Genomic DNA, 26,993 nt, shown 5'->3' with positions numbered 1-26,993 from the left:
ATGGGCCTATTTTTCTAGACCCACCTGCCCCCAAGGGGGGCAGAAGCCACGTAGACACCAGGGATAGTGTGTGTGTGTGTGTGTGTGTGTTAGTGGATGGGGGGGGGGTTTGGGCAAGGGTCGCCCCCCACTTTGGGGGCACATGTACCCAGGCCATTTCTGCACCCCTTGGAGACAGATCAGCCTATTATTTTTAGGCTGATCTGCCCCCAAGGGGGGCAGAAACCACTAGAACGCCAGGGATTTTTTTTTATGTGTTTATTTTTGTGGGGGGGCGTCCCCTCGGGCACGGGGCGCCCCCCCAAGGGGGGCATTGACCTGTTGGCCATTTCTGCCCCCCCTGGGGGCAGATGGGCCTATTTTTCTAGACCCACCTGCCCCCAAGGGGGGCAGAAGCCACGTAGACACCAGGGATAGTGTGTGTGTGTGTGTGTGTTAGTGGATGGGGGGGGGCTTGGGCAAGGGTCGCCCCCCACTTTGGGGGCACATGTACCCAGGCCATTTCTGCACCCCTTGGAGACAGATCAGCCTATTATTTTTAGGCTGATCTGCCCCCAAGGGGGGCAGAAACCACTAGAACGCCAGGGATTTTTTTTTATGTGTTTATTTTTGTGGGGGGGCGTCCCCTTGGTCACGGGGCGCCCCCCCAAGGGGGGCATTGACCTGTTGGCCATTTCTACACCCCCTGGGGGCAGATGGGCCTATTTTCTTAGGCCCACCTGCCCCCAAGGGGGCAGAAGCCACTTAGGCACCAGGGATAGTGTTGTGTGTGTTTTATTTGTTTTTTTTTGTTTGAGGGCTGTCCCCTTTGGCAAGGGTCGCTCTCCATGGGGACACAGTACTAAAGGTATTTTCTGGCTTCCTTGGGGCAGACAGGCCTATTTTTTTAGTAGGCCCATCTGCCCCTATGACAGAATCCACTTAGGCACCAATTTCTAAAATGTTTGATGGTGGGGTGTTTGTCAACTGAAGAAGTCTTTGCATTTGTGATAAAAAAAAAATTCCTCCTTTTTGTTCTAGTTCAAAGCTTTTGCTTTATTTGCTGTGGCTCCTTGCGGTTTTGGCGGTGGTTGACCTGCAGTTTGCACAGTTGCATGTTTTAGGTAAGTAAAAACAATTTACTCCAAAGGAGTATTGTTGCCATGCATGAATGACATGTTTGTAGGGGGTGTACTAAATGCAGGATTGTGTGTGAAATTGTCCTTAGGTTTGTGCACAATGATATTTGTTGTGTCTTATTTCTAATTTGCCTTTCTTTCTTTCTTTTTAGTGGGATATCATTGGTGATTGCTGTGTAGTTGCTGGTGAATCAAGCTTTTTCAGGCAAGTGAGCGGTATAGTTTTTGAGTTTGTAACTCTTACTAACAAAGCTACACTTTGTTACTTGTCTTACACAGTGCTGGTTGTTGGTGGTGAATTTGTCCAGTTAATTTTAGCAGGAGAGATCATGGCTAGCCGCAGGATGACCGCTCAGCAGGTGGTTGGTATGCTTTTTGAGTCACAGTCTGATCATGACTATGAGACGGACTCTGCATCTGAGGCAGAGGAGGAAGTCAGAGATTCTGGCAGTGATGTTTCTGTTGGAGGGGAATCTTCTGATGATGAAGCCACACTCAGTGCAGATGAAGGTTCTGTTTTAGAGGAGGACATTGATGTGCCAATAGTGCAGCAACCTGGGGCTGAAAGGTTTCCCGTTAGAAGACCTGATGTCTGGGTTGCCCCAAACATGGAGCAGCCAGAGTTGCCTGCCTTTACTGGTCTCCCGGGGTGTAACGCCAATACAGAGAACTTTATGCCTATCAATTTCTTTGAGTTATTCATGGATGATGTGTTTTTGGAAGAGATTGTTGAGCAGACTAATTTGTATGCGGAGCAGCATTTGAGGGACAACGCTGCTAGACTTAGGCCACACTCTAGAGCTGCCCAGTGGATTCCCACAAATTTGGAGGAGCTAAAAAAGTTTTTGGGTTTGACTTTTTTGATGGGGTTGATAAGGAAGCCGTCACTGGCTTCTTATTGGTCTACTAGTCCCTTGATGGCAACAGCTATATTTCCAGCTACCATGAGTCGTAATCGGTATTTGCTTCTTCTTAGGATGCTGCATTTTGTTGACAATGCATTAGCCTTGCCACGAGATCACCCAGATTCTGACCGTCTTTTTAAGATTAGGCCTGTCCTTGATCATTTTGTAGATCGGTTTTCGGAGGTCTATGTTCCAGGCAAAGAGATAAGTGTGGACGAGTCTTTGGTCCTCTTCAAGGGTCGTTTGGTTTTTAGGCAGTACATTCCTAGCAAAAGGGCACGATATGGAATTAAATTGTATATGCTGTCTGAAAGTAGGACAGGATATGTGTATAGTTTCCGTGTGTACACTGGTAGGGATTCCAATATTGACCCCCCTGGTTGTCCTCCCACTTTTGGAGTTACTGAGAAAATAGTGTGGGATCTTGGTAGACGACTGTTCAACAAAGGTCACCATTTGTATGTAGATAACTTCTACACTGGTGTGCAGTTGTTCAAGGAATTGTTTAGAGTGGACACAGTTGCTTGTGGCACAATCCGTTCTAACCGGAAAGGCTATCCAAGGGAGCTTGTCTGTAAAAAACTTGAGAGGGGACAGTGCTGTGCCTTGCGGAACGAGGAGCTGCTAGCTTTGAAATTTTCAGACAAGAGGGATGTCTACATGCTAAGTACCATCCATGATGAGAGTACTTCCCCTGTGACTGTTTGGGGCCAGGTTGCTGAAGTGCGCAAACCTGTGTGCATTTTAGATTATAATAAGCACATGGGAGGTGTAGATAGAGTTGACCAGAGGTTGGAACCTTATACTGCTATTCGTAAGTCTTATGTTTGGTATAAGAAGTTAGCACTTCACCTCTTCCACTTAGCAACCTTCAATGCTTTTATTGTGTTTAGGGATAGGTCTCCAGACTCAAAGATGACATTTGTGAAATTTCAGGAGTCAGTGATAGAGAGCCTTATTGTGGTGGAACAGGCCAGAGTTCCTAGAGAAGCAGTGGTGGAGGATGTGGCTAGATTGAAAGATCGCCACTTTGCTGAGCACATTCCTCCCACACCCAAAAAAGACTTTCCAGCTAAGAAATGTAGAGTGTGTTTTCGAAGAGGTATCCGGAGGGAGTCTCGAATGTACTGCCCAGATTGTCCTTCAAAGCCTGGGCTGTGTGTCGGTGCTTGTTTTAAGAATTACCACACCCAGAAGAATTTCTGGGAACAACCATGAGTGTAAACTCATGTCTGTTTTGTATTTTCATGTGTTTAGTTTCATGGTTAGCATTTCTGTCATGTTGTTAGTTAGAGCTTTTGTGTTTGTTGTTTTGTAATTCTTTCTACTTAGTTAGGGGTTCCTCTGTTAAAAAAAAAAAAATATGATGCCATTGTGTGTGGAGTGGGGCTTGGCTGAGACTGTACATATTGACTTGATGTTGGCTACTGCAACACACTGCAAGCCAAACACCAGTCCACACACTCCCATCAGCTGGTGTGATTGTTGTATCAGGCATGTGGGCGTATGTAAGTGATGGGCCCTTGAGTGGCGCTGTCTGTCGATGTGAGTGTTGTAATGTGCTGGGCCCGTGGCTGGCGGTGTGAATGGCCTTGTGTGTGTCATGTATGAAAGTTGTGTGAATGGACTGTAAAGCGGTTGGTGCCTTGTCGCGGCTTTACAGCTCACGAGCTGTGAGTCATTGGTTCAGTTTTTTGCCTTTCAGTTACTAACAGTGCTTTTCATTTTTGTGAAAGCTCTTGTTAGTAAAATTTGATCCACTGAACCATCACTCACCCTCGTGCCAAATCCAACCAGTATGTGTGGTAAAAATGACCAAACCTGCTCCGCTGTAATCAGGCGTCGCAGCACACCTATGACACGCTAGGTGCCTCAGGTGGGACCCCGATGATGAAGCATGCCACCAACTTGGTTGGTGGGTGAGGGGTCTTTTTCACATAACCTAAGTGTGTTTCTTTTCAAAATTTTAGTGTTTGGCACATCACGGACGTATGTGGGCACATCAAAACGATATATTACAAAACTACCTGTGTTTGGGGGGGAGAGGGCACCTATGTTTTTGGTCCTGTGTGCGGCCTTCATCTAGGGAAACCTACCAAACCCAGACATTTTTTAAAACTAGACACCCCAAGGAGTCTAGGGAGGAGTGGCTTGCGTGGATCCCCCAACATTTTCTTACCCAGACTCCTCTGTAAACCTCAAAATGTGCTTAAAAAAAACATATTTTCCTGACTTTTCTTCGTACGATCACCACTCCAGCACAAAATTCCTACTCCCCAGTGTTCCCCTCAGTCTCCCAAATAAAATGACACCTCACGTATGTGGGTCCCCAAAGCAGAGTCAGTCTAAAGATGTATAAAAGAATATGTCCTTATAAACTCGCAGTACTATCCCCTGTATCTCTACAAGTTTTGGGCCTTATTCTGTTGGAGGCACCTGGCCCACCCACACAACTGAGGTATCATTTTTATCGGGAGACTTGGGGGAACGCTGGGTGGAAGGAAATTTGTGGCTCCACTCAGATTCCAGAACTTTCTGTCACCGAAATGTGTGAAAAATGCGTTGTTTTAGCCAATATTTGAGGTTTGGAAAGGATTCTGGGTAACAGAACCTGGTCAGAGCCCCTCAAGTCACCCCATCTTGGATTCCCCTAGGTCTCTAGTTTTCAGAAATGCACAGGTTTGGTAGGTTTCCCTAGGTGCTGGCTGAGCTACAGGCCAAAAACTACAGGTAGGCACTGTTTTCAATGAAAAAATGTGATGTGTCCACGTTGCGCTTTGGGGCGTTTCCTGTCGCGGGCGCTAGGCCTACCCACACAAGTGAGGTATCATTTTTATCGGGAGACGTGGGGGAACGCTGGGTGGAATCAAATTTGTGGCTCCTCTCAGATTCCAGAACTTTCTGCCACAGAAATGTGAGGAACATGTGTTTTTTTAGCCAATTTTTGAGCTTTGCAAAGGATTCTGGGTAACAGAACCTGGTCTGAGCCCCGCCAGTCACCCCTCCTTGGATTCCCCTAGGTCTCTAGTTTTCAGAAATGCACAGGTTTGGTAGGTTTCCCTAGGTGGCGGCTGAGCTACAGGCCAAAATCTACAGGTAGGCACTTCGCTAAAAACAGGTCTGTTTTCTTCCAAAATTTTGGTGGTGTCCACGTTGCGCTTTGGGGCGTTTCCTGTCGGGGGCGCTAGGCCTACCCACGCAAGTGAGGTATCATTTTTATCGGGAGACTTGTGGGAACGCTGGGTGGAAGGAAATTTGTGGCTCCTCCCAGATTCCAGAACTTTCTGCCACAGAAATGTGAGGAACATGTGTTTTTTTAGCCAATTTTTGAGCTTTGCAAAGGATTCTGGGTAACAGAACCTGGTCCGAGCCCCGCCAGTCACCCCTCCTTGGATTCCCCTAGGTCTCTAGTTTTCAGAAATGCACAGGTTTGGTAGGTTTCCCTAGGTGGCGGCTGAGCTACAGGCCAAAATCTACAGGTAGGCACTTTGCTAAAAACAGGTCTGTTTTCTGTGATGTGTCCACGTTGCGCTTTGGGGCGTTTCCTGTCGCGGGCGCTAGGCCTACCCACACAAGTGAGGTATCATTTTTATCGGGAGACGTGGGGGAACGATGGGTGGAAGGAAATTTGTGGCTCCTCTCAGATTCCAGAACTTTCTGGCACAGAAATGTGAGGAACATGTGTTTCTTTAGCCAATTTTTGAGCTTTGCAAAGGATTCTGGGTAACAGAACCTGGTCCGAGCCCCGCCAGTCACCCCTCCTTGGATTCCCCTAGGTCTCTAGTTTTCAGAAATGCACAGGTTTGGTAGGTTTCCCTAGGTGGTGGCTGAGCTACAGGCCAAAATCTACAGGTAGGCACTTCGCTAAAAACAGGTCTGTTTTCTTCCAAAATTTTGGTGGTGTCCACGTTGCGCTTTGGGGCGTTTCCTGTCGCGGGCGCTAGGCCTACCCACGCAAGTGAGGTATCATTTTTATCGGGAGACTTGGGGGAACGCTGGGTGGAAGGAAATTTGTGGCTCCTCCCAGATTCCAGAACTTTCTGCCACAGAAATGTGAGGAACATGTGTTTTTTTAGCCAATTTTTGAGCTTTGCAAAGGATTCTGGGTAACAGAACCTGGTCCGAGCCCCGCCAGTCACCCCTCCTTGGATTCCCCTAGGTCTCTAGTTTTCAGAAATGCACAGGTTTGGTAGGTTTCCCTAGGTGGCGGCTGAGCTACAGGCCAAAATCTACAGGTAGGCACTTCGCTAAAAACAGGTCTGTTTTCTTCCAAAATTTTGGTGGTGTCCACGTTGCGCTTTGGGGCGTTTCCTGTCGCGGGCGCTAGGCCTACCCACGCAAGTGAGGTATCATTTTTATCGGGAGACTTGGGGGAACGCTGGGTGGAAGGAAATTTGTGGCTCCTCCCAGATTCCAGAACTTTCTGCCACAGAAATGTGAGGAACATGTGTTTTTTTAGCCAATTTTTGAGCATTGCAAAGGATTCTGGGTAACAGAACCTGGTCCGAGCCCCGCCAGTCACCCCTCCTTGGATTCCCCTAGGTCTCTAGTTTTCAGAAATGCACAGGTTTGGTAGGTTTCCCTAGGTGGCGGCTGAGCTAGAGGCCAAAATCTACAGGTAGGCACTTTGCTAAAAACAGGTCTGTTTTCTGTGATGTGTCCACGTTGCGCTTTGGGGCGTTTCCTGTCGCGGGCGCTAGGCCTACCCACACAAGTGAGGTATAATTTTTATCGGGAGACGTGGGGGAACGCTGGGTGGAAGGAAATTTGTGGCTCCTCTCAGATTCCAGAACTTTCTGCCACAGAAATGTGAGGAACATGTGTTTTTTTAGCCAATTTTTGAGCTTTGCAAAGGATTCTGGGTAACAGAACCTGGTCCGAGCCCCGCCAGTCACCCCTCCTTGGATTCCCCTAGGTCTCTAGTTTTCAGAAATGCACAGGTTTGGTAGGTTTCCCTAGTTGGCGGCTGAGCTACAGGCCAAAATCTACAGGTAGGCACTTCGCTAAAAACAGGTCTGTTTTCTTCCAAAATTTTGGTGGTGTCCACGTTGCGCTTTGGGGCGTTTCCTGTCGCGGGCGCTAGGCCTACCCACGCAAGTGAGGTATCATTTTTATCGGGAGACTTGGGGGAACGCTGGGTGGAAGGAAATTTGTGGCTCCTCCCAGATTCCAGAACTTTCTGCCACAGAAATGTGAGGAACATGTGTTTTTTTAGCCAATTTTTGAGCTTTGCAAAGGATTCTGGGTAACAGAACCTGGTCCGAGCCCCGCCAGTCACCCCTCCTTGGATTCCCCTAGGTCTCTAGTTTTCAGAAATGCACAGGTTTGGTAGGTTTCCCTAGGTGGCGGCTGAGCTAGAGGCCAAAATCTACAGGTAGGCACTTTGCTAAAAACAGGTCTGTTTTCTGTGATGTGTCCACGTTGCGCTTTGGGGCGTTTCCTGTCGCGGGCGCTAGGCCTACCCACACAAGTGAGGTATCATTTTTATCGGGAGACGTGGGGGAACGCTGGGTGGAAGGAAATTTGTGGCTCCTCTCAGATTCCAGAACTTTCTGCCACAGAAATGTGAGGAACATGTGTTTTTTTAGCCAATTTTTGAGCTTTGCAAAGGATTCTGGGTAACAGAACCTGGTCCGAGCCCCGCCAGTCACCCCTCCTTGGATTCCCCTAGGTCTCTAGTTTTCAGAAATGCACAGGTTTGGTAGGTTTCCCTAGGTGGCGGCTGAGCTAGAGGCCAAAATCTACAGGTAGGCACTTTGCTAAAAACAGGTCTGTTTTCTGTGATGTGTCCACGTTGCGCTTTGGGGCGTTTCCTGTCGCGGGCGCTAGGCCTACCCACACAAGTGAGGTATCATTTTTATCGGGAGACGTGGGGGAACGCTGGGTGGAAGGAAATTTGTGGCTCCTCTCAGATTCCAGAACTTTCTGCCACAGAAATGTGAGGAACATGTGTTTTTTTAGCCAATTTTTGAGCTTTGCAAAGGATTCTGGGTAACAGAACCTGGTCCGAGCCACACAAATCACCCCATCTTGGATTCCCCTAGGTCTCTAGTTTTCAGAAATGCACAGGTTTGGTAGGTTTCCCTAGGTGGCGGCTGAGCTAGAGGCCAAAATCTACAGGTAGGCACTTTGCTAAAAACAGGTCTGTTTTCTGTGATGTGTCCACGTTGCGCTTTGGGGCGTTTCCTGTCGCGGGCGCTAGGCCTACCCACACATGTGAGGTATCATTTTTATCGGGAGACGTGGGGGAACGCTGGGTGGAAGGACATTTGTGGCTCCTCTCAGATTCCAGCACTTTCTGCCACAGAAATGTGAGGAACATGTGTTTTTTTAGCCAATTTTTGAGCTTTGCAAAGGATTCTGGGTAACAGAACCTGGTCCGAGCCACACAAATCACCCCATCTTGGATTCCCCTAGGTCTCTAGTTTTCAGAAATGCACAGGTTTGGTAGGTTTCCCTAGGTGGCGGCTGAGCTAGAGGCCAAAATCTACAGGTAGGCACTTTGCTAAAAACAGGTCTGTTTTCTGTGATGTGTCCACATTGCGCTTTGGGGTGTTTGCTGTCGCGGGCGCTAGGCCTACCCACACAAGTGAGGTATCATTTTTATCGGGAGACTTGGGGGAACATAGAATAGCAAAACAAGTGTTATTGCCCCTTGTCTTTCTCTACATTTTTCCCTTCCAAATGTAAGACAGTGTGTAAAAAAGACGTCTATTTGAGAAATGCCCGGTAATTCACATGCTAGTATGGGCAGCCCGGAATTCAGAGATGTGCAAATAACCACTGCTTCTCAACACCTTATCTTGTGCCCATTTTGGAAATACAAAGGTTTTCTTGATAGCTATTTTTTACTCTTTATATTTCAGCAAATGAATTGCTGTATACCCGGCATAGAATGAAAACCCACTGCAGGGTGCAGGTCATTTATTGGCTCTGGGTACCTAGAGTTCTTGATGAACCTACAAGCCCTATATATCCCCGCAACCAGAAGAGTCCAGCAGACGTAACGGTATATTGCTTTCGAAAATCTGACATTGCAGGAAAAAGTTACAGAGTAAAACTTAGAGAAAAATTGATGTTTTTTTCACCTCAATTTCAATATTTTTCTTTTTCAGTTGCTATTTTCTGTAGGAAACCCTTGTAGGATCTACACAAATTACCCCTTGCTGAATTCAGAATTTTGTCTACTTTTCAGAAATGTTGCGGTTTATGGGATCCAGCGTTGGTTTCATGCCCATTTCTGTCACTGACTGGAAGGAGGCTGAAAGCACAAAAAATCGTAAAAATGGGGTATGTCCCAGTAAAATGCCAAAATTGGGTTGAAAAATTGGGTTTTCTGATTCAAGTCTGCCTGTTCCTGAAAGCTGGGAAGCTGGTGATTTTATCACCGCAAACCCTTTGTTGATGCCCTTTTCAGGGAAAAAACCACAAGCCTTCTTCTGCAGCCCATTTTTCCAAATTTTTTAAAAAAAATGAAATTTTCACTGTTTTTTGGCTAATTTCTTGGCCTCCTTCTGGGGAACCCACAAAGTCTGGGTACCTCTAGAATCCCTAGGATGTTGGAAAAAAAGGACGCAAATTTGGCATGGGTAGCTTATGTGAACAAAAAGTTATGAGGGCCTAAGCGCGAACTGCTCCAAATAGCCAAAAAAAGGCTCGGCACAGGAGGGGGAAAAGGCCTGGCAGCGAAGGGGTTAAATGTCTAAGCTTGAACAACATGCAGACAAAAATAGGTACTTACTATAGTCCTGAGGAGGATTAATCCCTAACACCATGGACTTCTCCATTTTAAAGGTGAATAGGGGACCTTGGGCACACACCAGAACTACTCAGGAGAACCTTTAAATAAGTACTCGACCTATAAAGGTCGGTGGCACCACCTTTTACGATCCCACAAAAGTAGGACTGCATATTAGGAAATGTCAGACCAATTCCTAGATAGCTCACAGTGTCTCACCTGAACCCCTCACCTTCTCAGGGTAACAGATGATTCCGGCAACCTCAAACATGACCACTTTGACTCCCAAGGAAGTTGTGAAAACAGATCTTACCCTTTCGTTGTTTACTCATGTATGCCCCAGGGTAAACACAAGCGCGATACGGAAAAAGGATTTTAGACATTTATCGAAATAATCATATTCTTGCATGAAGAGAATGGGCTGCGATTATTAGGCAGATTAAATAAAGCATTGTAACCAGCATTACTAACATGGTGAACTGAATAAATAATCCAGCCATGGCAATCTTATTTCTATATCTTTCTACCTATCACTACCTACACTCAGAGCATAGCGGGTGTATCCTCTGCCAGATCTCAAAGGATAGCATGAGTCCCCCCCCCCATACCTGGATAGTTAAGCCAGGGAGTCAGTTTAAGGTAAAGTCGGGAATCCTTCTCTGCAAGGTGAAGAGTCAGCTTCAGCAGAGCTGTATAGCGAACACAGGATCCGTTACAGGACAATCACAGCCGAATGCTACTTTGACCCCTGTAGAGCAGTGCACCATTTATATAATCCAAACCACACTGTGTTAGAGGTGCAGCTCTGATGTGATGATATGTCTAGATTCCAGGAGCTGTCTCTAAACAGTCAACGCAAGCACTAGGAGATCTTTTTCTATGTCCCTAGCATAGAACAGAGTGTACAGATTACACAGTGATAAAGACTTACTGAAAACAAGCAGCATATATAGCCTGTTCTAAAAATAATATTGTGGAAGCATAAATATGTAAAATAATATTGCTAAAACGATGTCAGATTAACAACATATAAAATGTAAAACTAAAATGGAGAACCAAAATGCGACCAAGAACACCTTACAACACTTTTGTCCACTTTGAGGCAAATTAGAGTAGAGAACGGTGCTCTCTTTATGGGAGAACTAATTTACTTAACTATTCCTTTTTGAGAATACTTTTTTTAAACTTGTCTTTATTACATGATCTCACAGCAATTCACATATAAAGCAACATACGTGGTAGATGCATTTAAAGTGGGGTCTGGCCATGTGATATTACCAGCATTAAGACCAGTTTTCATTCCTTAAAGACCAACGATGTTCAACAATTGAGTCAAAAAAGTAACAATCAACAATAATAGATGTGGCAGCGGACAAACACAGGGTGTATATCTCTTGTCGGCTTGTGTGGGAACGGGGGTGTGGGTGAGGTTGGAAGGAGGGTGTTGGCTATTATCCATGGGTGTGTTCCTGTCTGGAGGGGATTTCAGTGGCTTACATCATAAATCCCTGAGGGGGAGAGAGGGCGTGTGAAGCCCCGCCAACCCTATTTCTTCGTATTCCCTTTGACCCCTGGCTGTAGGGAAAGGGGCGGGTACGGTCTGTGGGAATTGTGTGGGGTATTGGCAGTGGTGAATGTTGCGAACTCTCTCAGGGTGTGTTCCACTTTTCGTCTCATGCATCCTCACTCCCTACTCCACTGCACAAATCCGATTTGGTTCATCAGCACATGGTTTTGACACCCACTGCTCCTCCAGGCATTTTTCAGGGGGTTGAGACGATTTCCTCATTTGTGCTTGGGGTTACCATCGTATTTGAATCTTCTGAGTGACTAGTTAGTGCGGTTGGCAGGTGTTCCCTCTCCTCTAGACAATCTAGCATGGTGCTCCATATTTATAGATCACGCTCTGGGTTTTCATCAGTGCAGACCATTTTAAGTCTCCTCTCCTCTGCTATTCCCCACTCACATAGGTCCACTATCCTCTTTCCCAAATTGGGGGAGGGCGAGGTTGAGGCCAGTATATTGCAACGCAGAGTTTTGACAACACCAAACCTAATAGGGCAAATTTATATCACATTTTGGTTCCTTTTTTAGGCGGCGGGAGTATACTTAAGAGGCAGTGTTTGATTAAGGTCTCTATCTGTACTCCAGTAATCTCACTCCGCATGCTCACTGTGTTGGCCCAGTATTTCCTTATTTTCACGCATTCCCAAGTCATGTGGAGGAATGAGGCCAAGTTACCCCACAAACCTTTTGCGACTACTTGATATTAATTTGATCTCTTGCATATATGACTTATTGATTCGAATTTCCTACTGACTACTGAATTAATTTACTGATTATTGATTGATACTATTTGAATTTATCAATATATATATCAAATACACTGTGGAATTATTAGAGTAGACATTAAACATTATTATTATTTCCAGAAACTATTATCCTCCTAGGGTGAACCACGTTTATAGAGTTATTTGGCTGAAAATGCTAACAATTAGTGACTAAAATAATGGTTAGAGGCCACTATGAGGCAAGGTGAATGCTGGAAAATAATGAATATGTCAAGCTTTTAATCTTCAATAAACCATTATGGTTTGAAACTTAGCCACTCTTTGTCTTCCTTGTGGAGCATAATGTGCTCCATGTTATTTAAAAGTATTGATTTGATGAGTAGCCTCAGTTGTGAACCTCGATTCAACAAAGAGAACTTTAAGACCGGCAGAAGGACTCCCAGAGGAATGCTGCTGTAACCTGCTATGCACTCTGTCAGGCTGTTTCTGTATCTGATAGGGCTGCTTTGCTGCTTGGAGCCTGCCCTTGAACCCTCAGCACCAAGCCCTGGTGTGGAGCCCTACATGCACCCTGCACCCAGGACTACCAGACGTGACTCCAAGGGTATGTTTGCTGGCCTCCTGTTCAGAGGCATAAAAGGCCCCCACCATCTTGAACTCGCACATGGATCCAGACTGAGTGAGTCCTGAACCTCCAAGAGGTGTCCTACCAATCCTGGACCCTTGGTTGTGGTGCTACAGGTGCCCAGAGGGCCAATTTTCAAATCTGAGGATTTGGCCAAAAACTGCCCTGAGAACCAGGAGGAGACAGCAACCAACCTGGTTGCCTATCTGCCTTAGGTGCATCACCGGTCGGAATGACTTTGTGGCATCTCCTGCTACGTTTTCCCCACAGCAGAAAATCTGTTTCATAGGTCCTTTGCCAAAGGGGTATCTGACATTGTGGAACTATCTTTGGCTACAGCCCTCTGCCTCATCCTGCTGGAGATTTTCAACTTCCATTTCAACCTTGCCCCTCTGAACTGTACCTTCTGAGACACATTTTCTCAGAATTTCTTCTAAGTCCAAAGGTATGTGCTAACCGGGCCCAATCCACTTCTGTCCGAACCGCACTCCATCGCACTCGGTCATAACGTTCGACTTTCACCCGGTCTCACATGACTAAATGTCCGAGGTTAGAGCTTTGATCTTTTAGGCATTCGTTTTCACTAAAATCTTTACAAATTCATAACTCCGGTTGTACTGATTGGATTTTTGTCATTTTGGTGTCAAATGATTTATTAAAATATACTCTAGTTTCCTAAATTGGTTTGGGATTTTTCTTGTGTTTTCTCTTTATTACTGTCTTGGTGCTGCATAAATACTTTAAACATTGCCTTTTAATTAAGTCTGACTGCTTTTGCGCCAAGCTACCTAGGGTTAAACACAGAGTAATTTAGTGAATTGTTCTGGTTCACCCTGGAAAGGACTGAGGCTGTTGCTTGACCTGGGCTCACACCCCAGTCAACCAACAACCCAACTTCTCAGACCAGGTTTAAATATACACAACTCAACTACTTGCACCACAACTTCCTGTCCCCAGAAAGACTGGCAAAAACATACCTGAGGCTTCTGTCTGTGTGCCAAGGATGCGGAGGTGCATCAGTGTTTCCCCCCCCCCCCCCCCCCCCCATGTGGTCTGGGACAGCCCTTGCATTTAAAATTGACTGGATCACAGAAATGATGTGATGAACACTAACCACTATGATGGTGGTGTGCCTTCTGGGCCATTTTACCAGACTCCCGAAATGGAAACATACTACTACATTCTTAGATTTAGTGCTTCTTTTGAGAAAGAGGGCGATAACTATGCACTGGAAGCCCCCCAGCCCTCCTTTAATGAAGGCTGGGTTCGAGACTTGATTAAATGAAGTATTGCCAAAATTAGTGTCTTGCCACACCTACACAGACAGACAAAACAGGGGACACCTCTCATGGAGTGGGATACACTGTTATTGGTGTTACAGGCTACATCGAACGAGATGCCCCTTAAACAGGCAGGTCACGTATTACAGATATGCACTACTGAAGGCTAAAATGTCATGAACCCATGGCAGGAAGGGAAAGTTTTCCCCCACACAGACCAATATACCCGACCTCTGGACATATAAGGGCCCAGACGGAAAAGATGACTGATGATACAATTCGCAATAGAGATGTGCTGGATTCATAGGCCTCACTGGTGCGCCGATGGATGTCGGACCCAGGGGACAGGTTACACTAAGACACATGAACTGTGAGATGTGTGGTTGGCGGGGGGCTGTATAATATGTGCACACATGGTCAGTACTAAGAGTTGAAAGTTAAGATGTTGCTGTTAAATTGTTGAATGCTTGTGCATGCTTTATGCATAACAAACTTACTGGTTAGGAACTTCAGTAAATAGAAGTGGCTCTACCACCTGACCACAATGATGGAAGGGATCTACAGCCCTGCGTGGAGATCCTCGTTTCCCTAGCTGGCTTTACTTCATGATGTATTGTCACTAGCTGTAGCCAAAATCTGTATCGTGTACCACTGGCGACAGCTCTCCATCCTGACTGGTCAGGAGTTGGTGACTGACTTACATAGAGCAGCTTGCTCAAGAGTGCGGACACAATTCGTGAGCTCCTAGGGGGTCACTCCTTTAGATGCCTGGTGCCAGGAGCCACGCCTCTTGTACTGAATCCTTGGGGTGTACACCTGTGGTATAATTTGCGACTTAGGTTTGGAGACTATCTGGAGGAGACTGACAACACATTCCCCCCTACCAACCTGTATCTCATCCCCCTCCTGCCCCGGAAGGACCATATTTTCCCCCATAAGTAGCGATATTCCTTGTTGATTGTAGTTTTTTCTGTACTAAGTTTTGCTTCACACGGTCATAGCAGCCTCTCTGCCGACATAAGACAGCTGCACTTTTTCTGAATCTATATCTGCTTACATGCTTGATCTTCTCGTCATGTTCCTAGAACTGTTGTTTTCAATGCATGAATAAATTTAGTAAAAAAAAAAAAAAGAAAAACTGATGATGTAGCATATAACTTACACAGGCATGAATATCTTTAGTGTATGGAGTGCACAAGATAAACCCTAACAGTATCTTAAATCCAACCCTAGTAAAGGTCTACAAGCTATTTATACTCACAAGCTGAAACCGGTGTCCAAAGCTTAGCCATTCCTTCTCAATAAGTACTTGAAATCCGCGGATTGTACGGTAGAAGCCGTCCAGCATCAGCATGGCCAGGGAGGTGAGCTGAGCCGTGCGGTCCCAGCCGTCACTGCAGTGCACCACCACAGACGTCTTTCCCGACTCCACCTTGTCAGCTATCCTCAGAGCTCCGGAAAGAATCAACTGCAAAGAAGAGCCAAAATGGAAACAAAACAATCTGACATTTCCATCTAGACGTAAATTGTGTGCGTGTAATTAAGATAGCAGGAACATTTTAAGAAGTGCAGTAATAACACACTTCGCTTGGCAACACATACAACTGATTTGCAATAGCAACAGACCTTACTAAGCAGCAGGCTCGAACCCGATGCAAAGCAACATCAACCCTACCTAAGCTGCAGTGCACACATTCTCTCCACCCAAATGCTATTTCCCACCCTACCTTACACTTGGACATAAATCATTTCCCTCACGTGAGTACTTCAAGATAAATGCACTCACATTCGAAGTCTTGCTGTCTTTCTCATTCCAAAGCCCTTGTATCTCTAGTTTTGTTTATAGTTTTTTGATTTGGCCTACACACAGCTTTAGCTGTGCCGTCAGGCTATTGTAATGTATCATATTTTTAGTACTACTAGATACAGAAATCGTTTTTTTTATGGATCTTCTACAACCATTGATTTCTTGAGAGAAATCACACTTTAGTTAAGACCACGGGGCAGCATAACGGAGTGGGATGGTGGTTCTGTGCCCTTTTTAGGCACCGGCTTCTAACCACAATGTTGGTCACATTTTGTACAAACCCACAGAACAGCCATTCGGTAATTGGCTGTCAGACAGCTTTAGTGGCTGCATTTATAAGTCTGGCTTCAACTGGCCCTCTAGAGTGTTGTTCCGCTCACCCACCCCAAATCTCCCCTAAAAAACAGAAGAAATGCATAAAGTACAGACAAAGAGGGACTTTTTGTCACCAGTCTTCATCCTTTCAGCTGTTAAATTGCCACTCGTATTTTGAGTGCCCATCTCAACATACAAGCATGGCAGCAATGGCTCAGCCCCTTAACTTACCATCCCCCTTCACTTTAAGTGACTGCACAAAGCATGTGCACATTGATCGCATCACCTAAAAATAGTTCCTTTCTCTAAATTTGCAAAGCTGGTTCAAAGCATGCTTTTAACAAAAATATTTAGTTTTATATTAACTTTAAATACTAGATATTTGTTTTGCCTGGACTTCTTTTTGAAGTTAATGCTATAAACGTTTAAAGTGACATTTTAACATTATAGTGGACTGTTATTTGAAGTCTGGTTTCCCTCACAAATATTAAAATGCATGGCCTAATTGAAAGGCGTGTTGTTTTAAAAAAAACACCACTGCTGAAACATCCACATCAATAACTTTTTTTTTTTAAGTTCAATTTTTATTGAAAGTATAAACAAGTCATGTTTAGGTGATGGCATATTTTTATTTATTTTATTTTTATTTTTGTGGCATATGCTTGCAATAAAAAAATGTAAAACACACACCGTACCAGATTTCCAGGGCCAGATCGTTTGGCTTTGCCAAGTTTGTTCTTACTTATTGTTAACTTCTGAATCCGGAGGAGACAGTTACTGACAGGCAAAAGATTTTGCGTCAGTCTGTGAACTTCAGCTCTACACGACCCCACTGTAAGAATTTGATCTGCTCTGCATGAGCCACTCATTACCTTTCAATGCAGAGCACTAACTAGGTATCCATTTTCTATGATAATATTTATCAATAATTTATATAGTGCCTCTACATAACCTGTTTGAGACCTCCACAGTGTACTTCCTCACTACTACCAAAGCACCACTGCCGCCACCACTATCATTATTTTTACCATCACCATACCCGCGTACATCTTTACCAATAATGCCATTACTGCCACCACTATTTACAACACCATCACTATTAATACGGGCTAGCATCACTACCATTACCACCATAATTAACATCGGCATTACCATGACCAATGCAATTACCAACACGATGACCAACGCTACCATTACGAATCCCACCACCATTACGGCTACCACAAGTGCCACAAATGTTACACCTCTATCACCATTAACACCATCAGAATCATTAAGAACACCATATTTACCATTACCACCACCATCATCATCACTTTGTGGACATTTCACCGCATGGCAAACACCAGCTCACTCTTGATGCCGGTGTTTGCCGCTTTCTTTTTATTGTTTTACGGGGATGCACCCTGTACCTCTGCTCTCTTCCCATCCTGCTGACAGGCATTACCTTACCTACAACTGCAGCACTATTTGATTAGGTGCTTCAGTGCAGGAAGGTAAATTTCCATCGGCATGAACAGTAAGGCCCAAAGTCCTTGTACCATCTTAATCAACATTACCACCAAAATCACCACAATTGCTACCTCCATTAACAGGTCATACAGACCCAATGCATCTTGACAAAATAGTTATCACCGCCCCCATCCTACAATTATTACCATAACCCCAACCATATTATCAATACAACCACCACTGTTACCACATCACTATTATCACCACCACCACAAATATCAAAGGCAATATTTCCATTTCTACCATTACATCACCAACCTACTACCACCACTAACATTACCACGGATACCACCACTATTACCAGCATTAATAAAACCACCCCCATAACTACCACTTCCGCTATGAAAAGGTGATACAGAACCAAAGAATAACCTTTTGAGATCTCGATAATTTAGTGCCTCGCTGCTAATAAGAACCAAATGTCATACATGCCAACATTTTAGAAGACCAAAGTGGGAGATTTAAAAAAAATAATTGGGAGACTGTATTTCTCCCGTTGACTTCTGTTGAAGGAGAGGCGATTTTAGGCGGGAGACTGCCAAAATAAAGTCATTTTTGGCTTAAAAAACGTGAGTCCCGCCTGTATTGGGACTATTGGCATGTATGGTCTTTTATCACAATTACTACCAGCATTACCACCACCAGTAGTACAACAATTTCTAATATTTCTATCATCACCACCATTTCCACAACCACCATTATCATCACTTTCTTCGCTCAAGGCATCTTTTCAGAAGGTGTGAAAACAGGGCAGGGAATCCCACCCTACAGAAACCTGCCCTAGAACCTGATGACTTCACCAACTACCGGGACTCACTCACCTATCCTTAATGGTCAAGATCATTGACAAAGCAGTTGATGCTCAACTCCAAGATCAGAGATATGCTATCTCCCATTCTAAGCTTCTCTCTTTTAAGGACTTTTCCCTCTCCAGCTCTCCTTCCTTTTCCTTCAGTTTCTCGTCTCACTCTCTCTGTTTTTACTCTGTTCCTCTTCCCTCTCCCACAATTTCTCTTCCTAGGCCCATGCCTCCTGTCTCTCCTGTCTCCTCTCCACTTGTTCCTGGGGAGCTAGGCTTAGCATCTCACTCTCAAACTCTCTTCTCTTCTTGCTGAGCTTTAGCCTTCTGGAGAACCAACTGCAAGCTCTGGGACTCTGCTAGCCTTAAACCACCCTAGGGATTTGCTCCTGGAATTGATGACAGTGGTAACCGAGAAATTCAAGGGATTTGCTCCTGGAACTGATGACAGTGGTACCCTAGAAATTTGAGGTGGTGTGCACACCTGGGCATTTCAGGAACTAAAGGGGGGTGAGTGTACTGGGAAACTCTAAGAAATACAGTAGGGAACACAGTCAGCATGTGTTTGGGATAGAGCTCTGCTAAAGGGACACAGAAGCCTGTCACTACAGCACTCTCCTACTGGGTTACTACCATTGCCCCCCCCCCCAACACCAGAGTGAACTACAGCCTCTTACCTTTCACTCTGTGCCTCAAACTGGTCCCTAATAAAATCAACAAGGACCTCCCTGCCCCTACTTCTGGGAACCCTCCACGCTATGTCTCTACATAAATCCTTCATATGATCTATGCAGATGGTGCTGAGGACTATTCCCAACCCTGTGTTCTCTATTATGTATGTTAGGAGACACTGAGTGTAAAAACTGGACTCATTGTATTACTGGCATAAACTGGAAATGGCCAAAGCCACAAATGCAGCCAAGGCTCCCAAACATTAGGCACCTCACCGCTTGCTGCCAGTGGTCAGATTCCTTTTCAGAGGGCCCTGTGGCAAGCAGGAGCTACTGTGCCCCAACTTGGCGGTTGAAGTCTTTTACTCCTGGTGTCCTGTGGCCCAACCCACTAAGGTTCCTGAGCAGCTGGGTCAGGTACTTCTTCAGCACTTGACTCTCAGTGGCAGCATGGCTCGGGCAGTTCACGGCTCCCCAAGGTAGTGGTGGTGGGGGGGCTCAAAGCAATGTGGGGGAGAGGGGTTATCAGCTAGGGGGCACAATTCAAAAAAAGTTCAACAGAAGTACTAAACAATTTTCCAGTCAAAAAACTACCATTTACAAATTTTATTATTTAAAAACACACACACACACATTAAACAATAATAGTTATTTCATGGAAGTATAACTCACACCCCCACCATGCACAGTATTGTCAATGATGTCAGTCCAGCTGTCAGCAGTAATGTTATCAATCATGTCACTGTGCAAGAATGACTGTTCTAATATGTGAGGTCATAATCAGTGCACGGCGAGGGTGTGAGTTATAGTTACGTAACATAACTATAACTGCTGAACTTCTGGGGATTTTTTCAGTTTAAAACAAAGCGTTTAAATTGAAATTTTTATGCATTTCTGAAGTTTCTTTTTAATACAAAGTAAGACATTATTACCATGACCAACTACAACACCAATTTTCAGTAAATGTCTAGGTTTTTTAAAAACGTATAGCAATATTTTCCTACCATATTTAATGCTAAACCCACGGTGTGGTGTTAGCTGCAGTGCCTAGCCTGCAGGCACACCCTGTGTAGCGTGGGTTTGGCAGGAGGGCCTGGCCTGTGACCAGGCCCTGCACCCCCTGCCCCCTAAACACACCCTCACCCCCTGGGCGTGTGTGGCTATTCTCTGTCGTGCACGGCCGAAGGTCACATGGCCAACCTCCTGTTCATGGTAACCCACTGCAGACAGTTAGGTCCAAGTCCTTTCTTTTTTTTCTAGTTCTGTGAGTGTGCAAAGGAGCCAGTGTGGCCTCCTACACTCCTGTAGCACACCCACGGGAGATTGGGAGCCTTGTTGGCTCCCTTGGGATCATGGAAACCCAAAAAATAAAATTTAGGACCAGGGGGCTATGTCCCAGGCAGGGGTGAGGAATTCCTATAGCCTCGACGCCCAGAACATATTGTTTGGGGTCAAGGACAACATGTTTTCATGTTTATTTTGTCCTTGGGACAAGTAGGCCCACACCCCTGCAGCACCAACCCATGGGCTGCCAAGTTTACAGTACCACATTATGGATCAGGAAAGGGCACTTTATGGATCAGGAAAGGGGACTGTCTGCAGTTAAGGTAGCATTTGTGTCCATATGTTAATGCTGTTGAACTTGTATTTACGGTTCATTAATTAAACGCCTTTATTTTTAGGGTGAGCGCTCTTAGAAAATGTAAACTACTGACAGTGATTTCAGCATAAAAATGTATAGACAAGTTTAACATTCAAAGGCTATGTATAATGTTCCCAGAATGCTCTCCGGGTTGCTGCAAATATTTGCCTTATCTTGAAAGCAAGAGTGACTCTTTGCTTTCAAAATACAATGCTCTTTAAAAATACAACTAGGAAAAAAACGTTTAGCCAAAATACTGTGAAATTGTAGGTACCATTTCTTTGAAACATCATTTAGTAAAATGCGTTGATGAATGCTAGTATTTCCAAAAATTATTCTTAATGGAAAAATCAGTGTTACCAGTTTCAACAAGATTATGAGAAATATGAAAATAAACAAGCATTGACAAAGCCAATAGGTCTGACGATCGTGGTCAGTCTTTTGATTTTGTCAATGTGTGTCTTGTTTTGACATGTTTTTTGTAAAATGTTATTGTTGTGTGAGTTGTCGGGCCCTCATCATCATAACAAACATTGCCAATAAGCAAAAATATTTTTGTTACCTAAAATCACATATTGCCACAGCAGTGCCTGAAACTGAAAAGAACTACTTTATGTGCCAATATGGTCCTTGGGAAAGAGGAGAATGCTGTCACTCACAGTGAAGCCAGCTGATAAATAGAGTGAGAGTGAGAGAGACAGAATTGTAATAAAATCAAATGGTCTGGTGAAGAGAAAGACCTCCGTTTTGTAAGCGTAATCTTTCAACTTTCAAGAAGACAAAGACTAGAGTGTTGGAGGCAGAGTTAGGATTGTGAGAGGAGAGATAATGAAGGAGGAGCTAGAGCCTAAGAGAGAGGGTAACCAGGGTAATCAAGGCTAATTGGATACTATTACTATGATACCTGTGTCCTCGCCCTGAATTCTGCTTTGGAATTAGAGGAAACAGTGGAAGAGCATTGAGTAACCTCCTGGGCCAATTCACCTATAATGCATCTACCCCATATGTTTCGGGTTCTGGAATACAGAAGCAGAATTTGGAAGCAAAAAAGGTCAAGACGCGGAGTGCCAAATCTCTGGCACACCTTCAGAAATTCAGATGAAGACTGGTTCTGAGAAGATGGGAACTATCTGTTCCTCTGATCTACTTGACAATATGGCGTGCACTCCTTAAAATGCAATGAGGTGAGTTTGTGCTCAGACTCCCAGCTGAGCTGCAAAAGAGGCTTGGAACTGGTGATCTCCTGGTGATTGACATATGGTACAATCAAAGTGTTGTCTGCTCTAACCAAGACATTGTGATGAAACACCTGCTGCTGAAACTGTTGTAGTCTCATTAAACTGCTATGAGTTTTCTCCAGTTTAAGAACTTGCAATTCTACTGGAGAACATCTAGCTTGAAAGGAGTGGGATAACAATGACGCCTTCCATCCTAAGCAGCTGGCGTCCATTGTGAGCACTACTGCAGATTGTAGATGTGTCAAGATCCCCTTAAATACACTTGATGGCTCCAGCTATCACTGAAGTTGCGATCTGATCTCTGGTGTCACAGGGATTAGGGTTTTTAATGTCTGGGAGACTGGAGCCAAAAACCTCAGCAGACACCTTAGCAGAGTACAAAGATAGAGTCTTGCACATCATATTGTGACCACAAAGGCTGATATACAACCACAAACCTCCATTCATTTCTTTGCTGGAGGTTCCTGGACAGCCAACACAGCAGATAACTGGAAGTGATGACAGACAGCCCTTACGTCTATAAGACAAACTTTGCTTAAGTCCTTCTTGAATCTGGCTTCAATGAAGGTCATGACTCTGGATAGCTCGAGTTGAGATTTTAGCACATTCAGATGAAATCTTTTTTGATTCAGAGTGTAATTTGTTACTTTCAGATATGGTAGATTCCTGATTTCTGAGGAAGGATGAGTCTGCAAAATAGTGATACAGGAATATAAAGGAACTCCTTTGAATTCTAGACGAACCACAACCAGCACGATTAATTTTAGAAAGACTCCTGGGACCAAAAGGAGGACTAATGAGAGAATCTTTAATTGCCGGTGCTGGTGGTGAATACAAGAAACCTGACGAACGTTTGGTGGCAATAGGTGTGTATAAATAGGAGTCCATCAAGTATATTGTAACCATGAAATGGAGAAATCAGCAGAAAAAGTCTTAGCAGTGGCTCCATTTGGATTGGAATGCTCTTCACCCATTTTTTCATATGTTTGAGGTCTCTTACCATTCTCTAACCTCCCATCTTTTTGGGCACCAGGGAGACCGCTGAGTAGCCACCATCCCGTCATTAAAACTCTGGGATTGAAATGATCACTTCCTTTTCCACAAAGGCTCGGAATCTAACCAACATAACAATATCCCAGATATCTTAAGATGTAACCACCCCTTTAGAAAGTGGTGAATATGACCATCAACCTGTAACCTTTGGCCTGTATCTGCATGGGACCCGCCATAGTCAGGAAAGGGGATCAGTCATGTAGTACTCCAGTCTCTGCTTCTTGGAGGAAAAACAGAAGTGGACTTGAAACCTGGGGAGTTCGTCCGTGTACTGGATTTATCTTCTTGACAGATGTCTGGAAGATTAACTCCATTTAGAAGACTAAAATAATCTTGATTGCTGCTTCCTGACCAAATAAGGACATTGCCACTCCTCAAACATAAGATGCAGCTTATCTTCCAAATCAGGGCAAAAAAGAGTTCCTTCAAAAGGCATTGAAGGACCTGCAGACTTCAGAGCACCTTTTGTATTACAGTCTCTCATGAGTTATGACTAACTGGAATAGATGCTTCACTTACCACGGTTGAGGTTCTCACTACCTCAAACAAGGTGTCTGACAAGAAGAGTACTTGTTCCATACCTTAAACTAACTTCAAATTTTCATTCCCATCTCAGTCGGCTTTAAAAAATGCCTTGAAGTACTGAAATTAATAACTATAAATATTAAGCTCTGTAAATGCCTCCACAAAAGTCAGATGAGAACCTAATAAACTTTGTTTGAGGCAGAATCAACTTTCAAACTATTTTCCCCTGCCATTGATGATCTGTATATCAGACTGGCAACTACAGTATCAACTTGAACACTGTCTGGTAATTTGCCCACAACTTCCTCCAACGGATAAAGATGTGACATGAAACAAGGTATATTAATCCTGTCTGTATCTTTCCACTCTTTTAGAACAACGTGAATTATCTGCATACCTTCAAAAGAACTTCCAACAGATGTCGATGAATAGGCATTTCCACATTAGGAGACTTGAAACTGTATATGGAGTGACTCTTAAAAAGATGCCGGGGTCTCAGAAGCAAGAAACCCATATTGTCCTTCATGTGCTAAAGTAGGTCTTGAAGCAGATCCTTGGAACTATATTTCCGCATTTGTTCCCCTTGTTGCACTACTTAATCATTGCCATCAGAATTTGAGAGTGAATATAATTAATTATGTTCTGCAGACTTTCTGATTGAAGAATCAGATTTCTTCTTTTAAATGATCCTTCGTATCCTCCCTCTATCATTACTCCCTCTCCCATGCTTGGATCTTTCATGAGTGGGGGATATTGGGAAGGTTGATGATAGGAACATATGATTCTTCTTTATATAATATCTCCCCATGCTGCTCGTGATCCCACACTTAAACAACAACAGTACCAATCTAGGCTGTCAGATTATAGGAGGTACAAAATATGTACCACAAAAGCATCTGCTCTGTCTAAAGTATTTCTGCCAGCTCTCTCCGCAGTTCACATGCACGACAGCTTACCTGATCAGGCTTGCAGCTTAAAACCTTAGCAGAACATCACAGCACCGCATGAACTACTGGTCGAAAGTGAAAGCCAGCACATGTGAAGATGGCCTTCTGGTTAGCATATGCCAGTCACAGCCACGTCCTCCCAAACAGGAGTGGATCCAAGAAATGCCAGCACCTCACATGCATGGTAAGTGCTTCCCAAACAAGGCAATATGAAACGTTAATAAATCTTCATGAACATCCTGCACTCATTCACAAGGCTATGGACAAAATTCAAGCTCCAGACAGAGACGGAGCCCCAAAAAGTGATGACCTAGGTCCAAGCCCAGTAGGGACTGCAACACTCCCAACATCCTATTGAGATAGGAAATAAACTGGAGGATGCTGCAGATGCCAGCCCTTTAATGGCACCCAGTGTTAGCGAGCGGGGATTGGATTTTCAGCACTCCTCATTTTTTCAGATGAATCTCGTCACTGAGTCAGCCTAGCCTAATGAGTAAATCCTCCCTTTTTACATCATTAACTTTATTAATAGCTTAAATAAAGACAAGCTCAGGATAGTTTATTTGTTCAAACCTGTCAACAATTACTTCTTGCTCATCTTATTTATTACTGTTAGCATTAAGGTTGACTCAGTGAGGAGAATCTTCTTGCTCACCGACAATTGCATCAAAGATGATGTAGGGCTACACCCCTTGATTACATCTGGAAAATCCAGTTCTTTGGGGGATAATCTTGTGAGGAGTTACCTAAAGGATGACAGATCTGATAGTAAGCTCAGATGTATACAATACTTTTCAGATTAAGGAAGTGTAACCCATGTAAACTGCTGTGATTTAAAAGAGAATGTGATTCCAGGTTAAAAAAAAACACAGAGAAAGATTGCTAAATTTATAATATGTACAATGTCTTAGGTAGTGTACATGGTGCAATGTCCAAATTGGCAGCATGATCTTCCCACTGAAAAACATATTTTGGAACACTGTAGAGTGATAATGAACAGAAACTGCACAGACCCAGTGGCTAGGCCCTTTCAGCAATTCCATGAAAACAATTGTGAGCTTCTAATCTTTTCTTGGAATTGCTTTGGATGAGACACATCTAAAAGGAGGGAACAGGGACTTTTACTTAAGGTAACTTGAGTTATACTATATAAGAGACTTTTATACTTTGAGTCCACAAAGTATGAACTAAAATGAAGAAATGACTGTTCACCTATATGATTGAAGTAACTGATGGATTAATATCCTATGAGTTGATCAGATATGTCAGTTTTCAATGATTTTAATTACAGCATTATGATTTGTTATGTTCTCTGTGGTACAATATATGTGAATATGGAATAAGCTTTACTGATGTGACTTGTTGCCTAAATATGGAATTAAAGATATAAATGAAGCATTGTAGCAACAAAGGGCAACCACAGTTAGTGCAGCAAAAGGCTGACTATCCTTGAGCGCCTGATAAAAGGTTTCGAACCCAAACCTGAGTGATATGATAGTGAATGTTATTTTTCAGTTTGGCTTAGGTCTTTCTTTGTGTGCATCCCTTCCCTATTTTCAATACAGTCTATTTTTTGCCTATAGTGTTACCTTTTCTAAAACAGGAAATGGTGCCATTTTGCTCTTCTACACTCTTTTATTCACAATAAATCAATCAATTTTGCAATGTGTTTGGACCCATGTGGGTCTTGACCACAGAATGACAGTCTGTAATTTCTTTCCATTGCTTATACCTATTTTGTCAAAATCCACGTCTATGTTGTTCAGGAATATCCAATGCATCACAGGCTTTTGTTGTTCACTTCTCAATTTGCCTCCTTAAGGACACCATTCTTAAGAGCTACCATTGTAGTACTTATTTTATTTCATTCACTGAAAAATTGCTCCATCTATATCCACGATGAGTGTTTTTTAATATATTTCCATAATAAATGTCCATCTAATTTTTTTTTTCTAATAACACTGCATTATGAGAAACACTTTGTGGCTAGTATTATTGTGAAAAGTATTTGCTGAACAATTGTTATTGCAATTTCATGTACTCATTCGCTGATTCCTGAGTGACTATGTCTGCAGCTGTAGTACTTGTTTACAACCAGTCCCTCCAGTAGGCATGTGCTTAAACACATTGCAGTCCTACAATTTTAGCTCTTCAGTTGGTTACTTAGTAATGTCTCTAAAGTGTATGCATTACCTCAATACACTTATGATCATAGAGTTGGCTCCACCCCTTTATTACACTAAGAAAAACAGTAACGATCTATTTCCTCTATAGAGCCCTCCAATAAGCCTGCATGGGAAAAAGTTTGTTGATTCCTAACTCTAAAGTTCTCTCTTCTCCTTCTAAGGGATGATTATTCTCCCTTCCTCAATAAGTTTCCCCTCTTCTGTTAATTGTTTAAATCTGTTGGTTTGAAAAGTACGTCTATCCAACATTAATTTCTTGACATCTCCAACTTTTAGTAGTAGTCCACTTCAATTCGCCCCATACGAATTAAACAATTATATTGTTCCAAAACTGGAAAGTT

The 26,993-nt window shown here is 43.8% G+C and overlaps 1 protein-coding gene across 3 annotated transcripts in view; it reads right to left on the bottom strand.

Moving 5' to 3' along the window:
- Positions 1-26,993, bottom strand: part of MTMR2 (myotubularin related protein 2) — a 345,983-nt gene that overhangs the window by 60,747 nt on the left and 258,243 nt on the right. For all 3 annotated transcript variants that reach the window (XM_069202398.1, XM_069202399.1, XM_069202400.1), the window contains exon 10: positions 15,219-15,425. In XM_069202398.1, coding sequence (XP_069058499.1) covers positions 15,219-15,425 — 207 coding nt within the window. The remainder of the gene's footprint in view (positions 1-15,218; positions 15,426-26,993) is intronic.

Source organism: Pleurodeles waltl, chromosome 8 (assembly GCF_031143425.1).
Source record: "Pleurodeles waltl isolate 20211129_DDA chromosome 8, aPleWal1.hap1.20221129, whole genome shotgun sequence".
In the NCBI taxonomy this organism is placed as follows: Eukaryota; Metazoa; Chordata; class Amphibia; order Caudata; family Salamandridae; genus Pleurodeles; species Pleurodeles waltl.
Note: the sequence above shows the minus strand (reverse complement) of the source record. Positions and strands in the feature narration are given on the sequence as shown.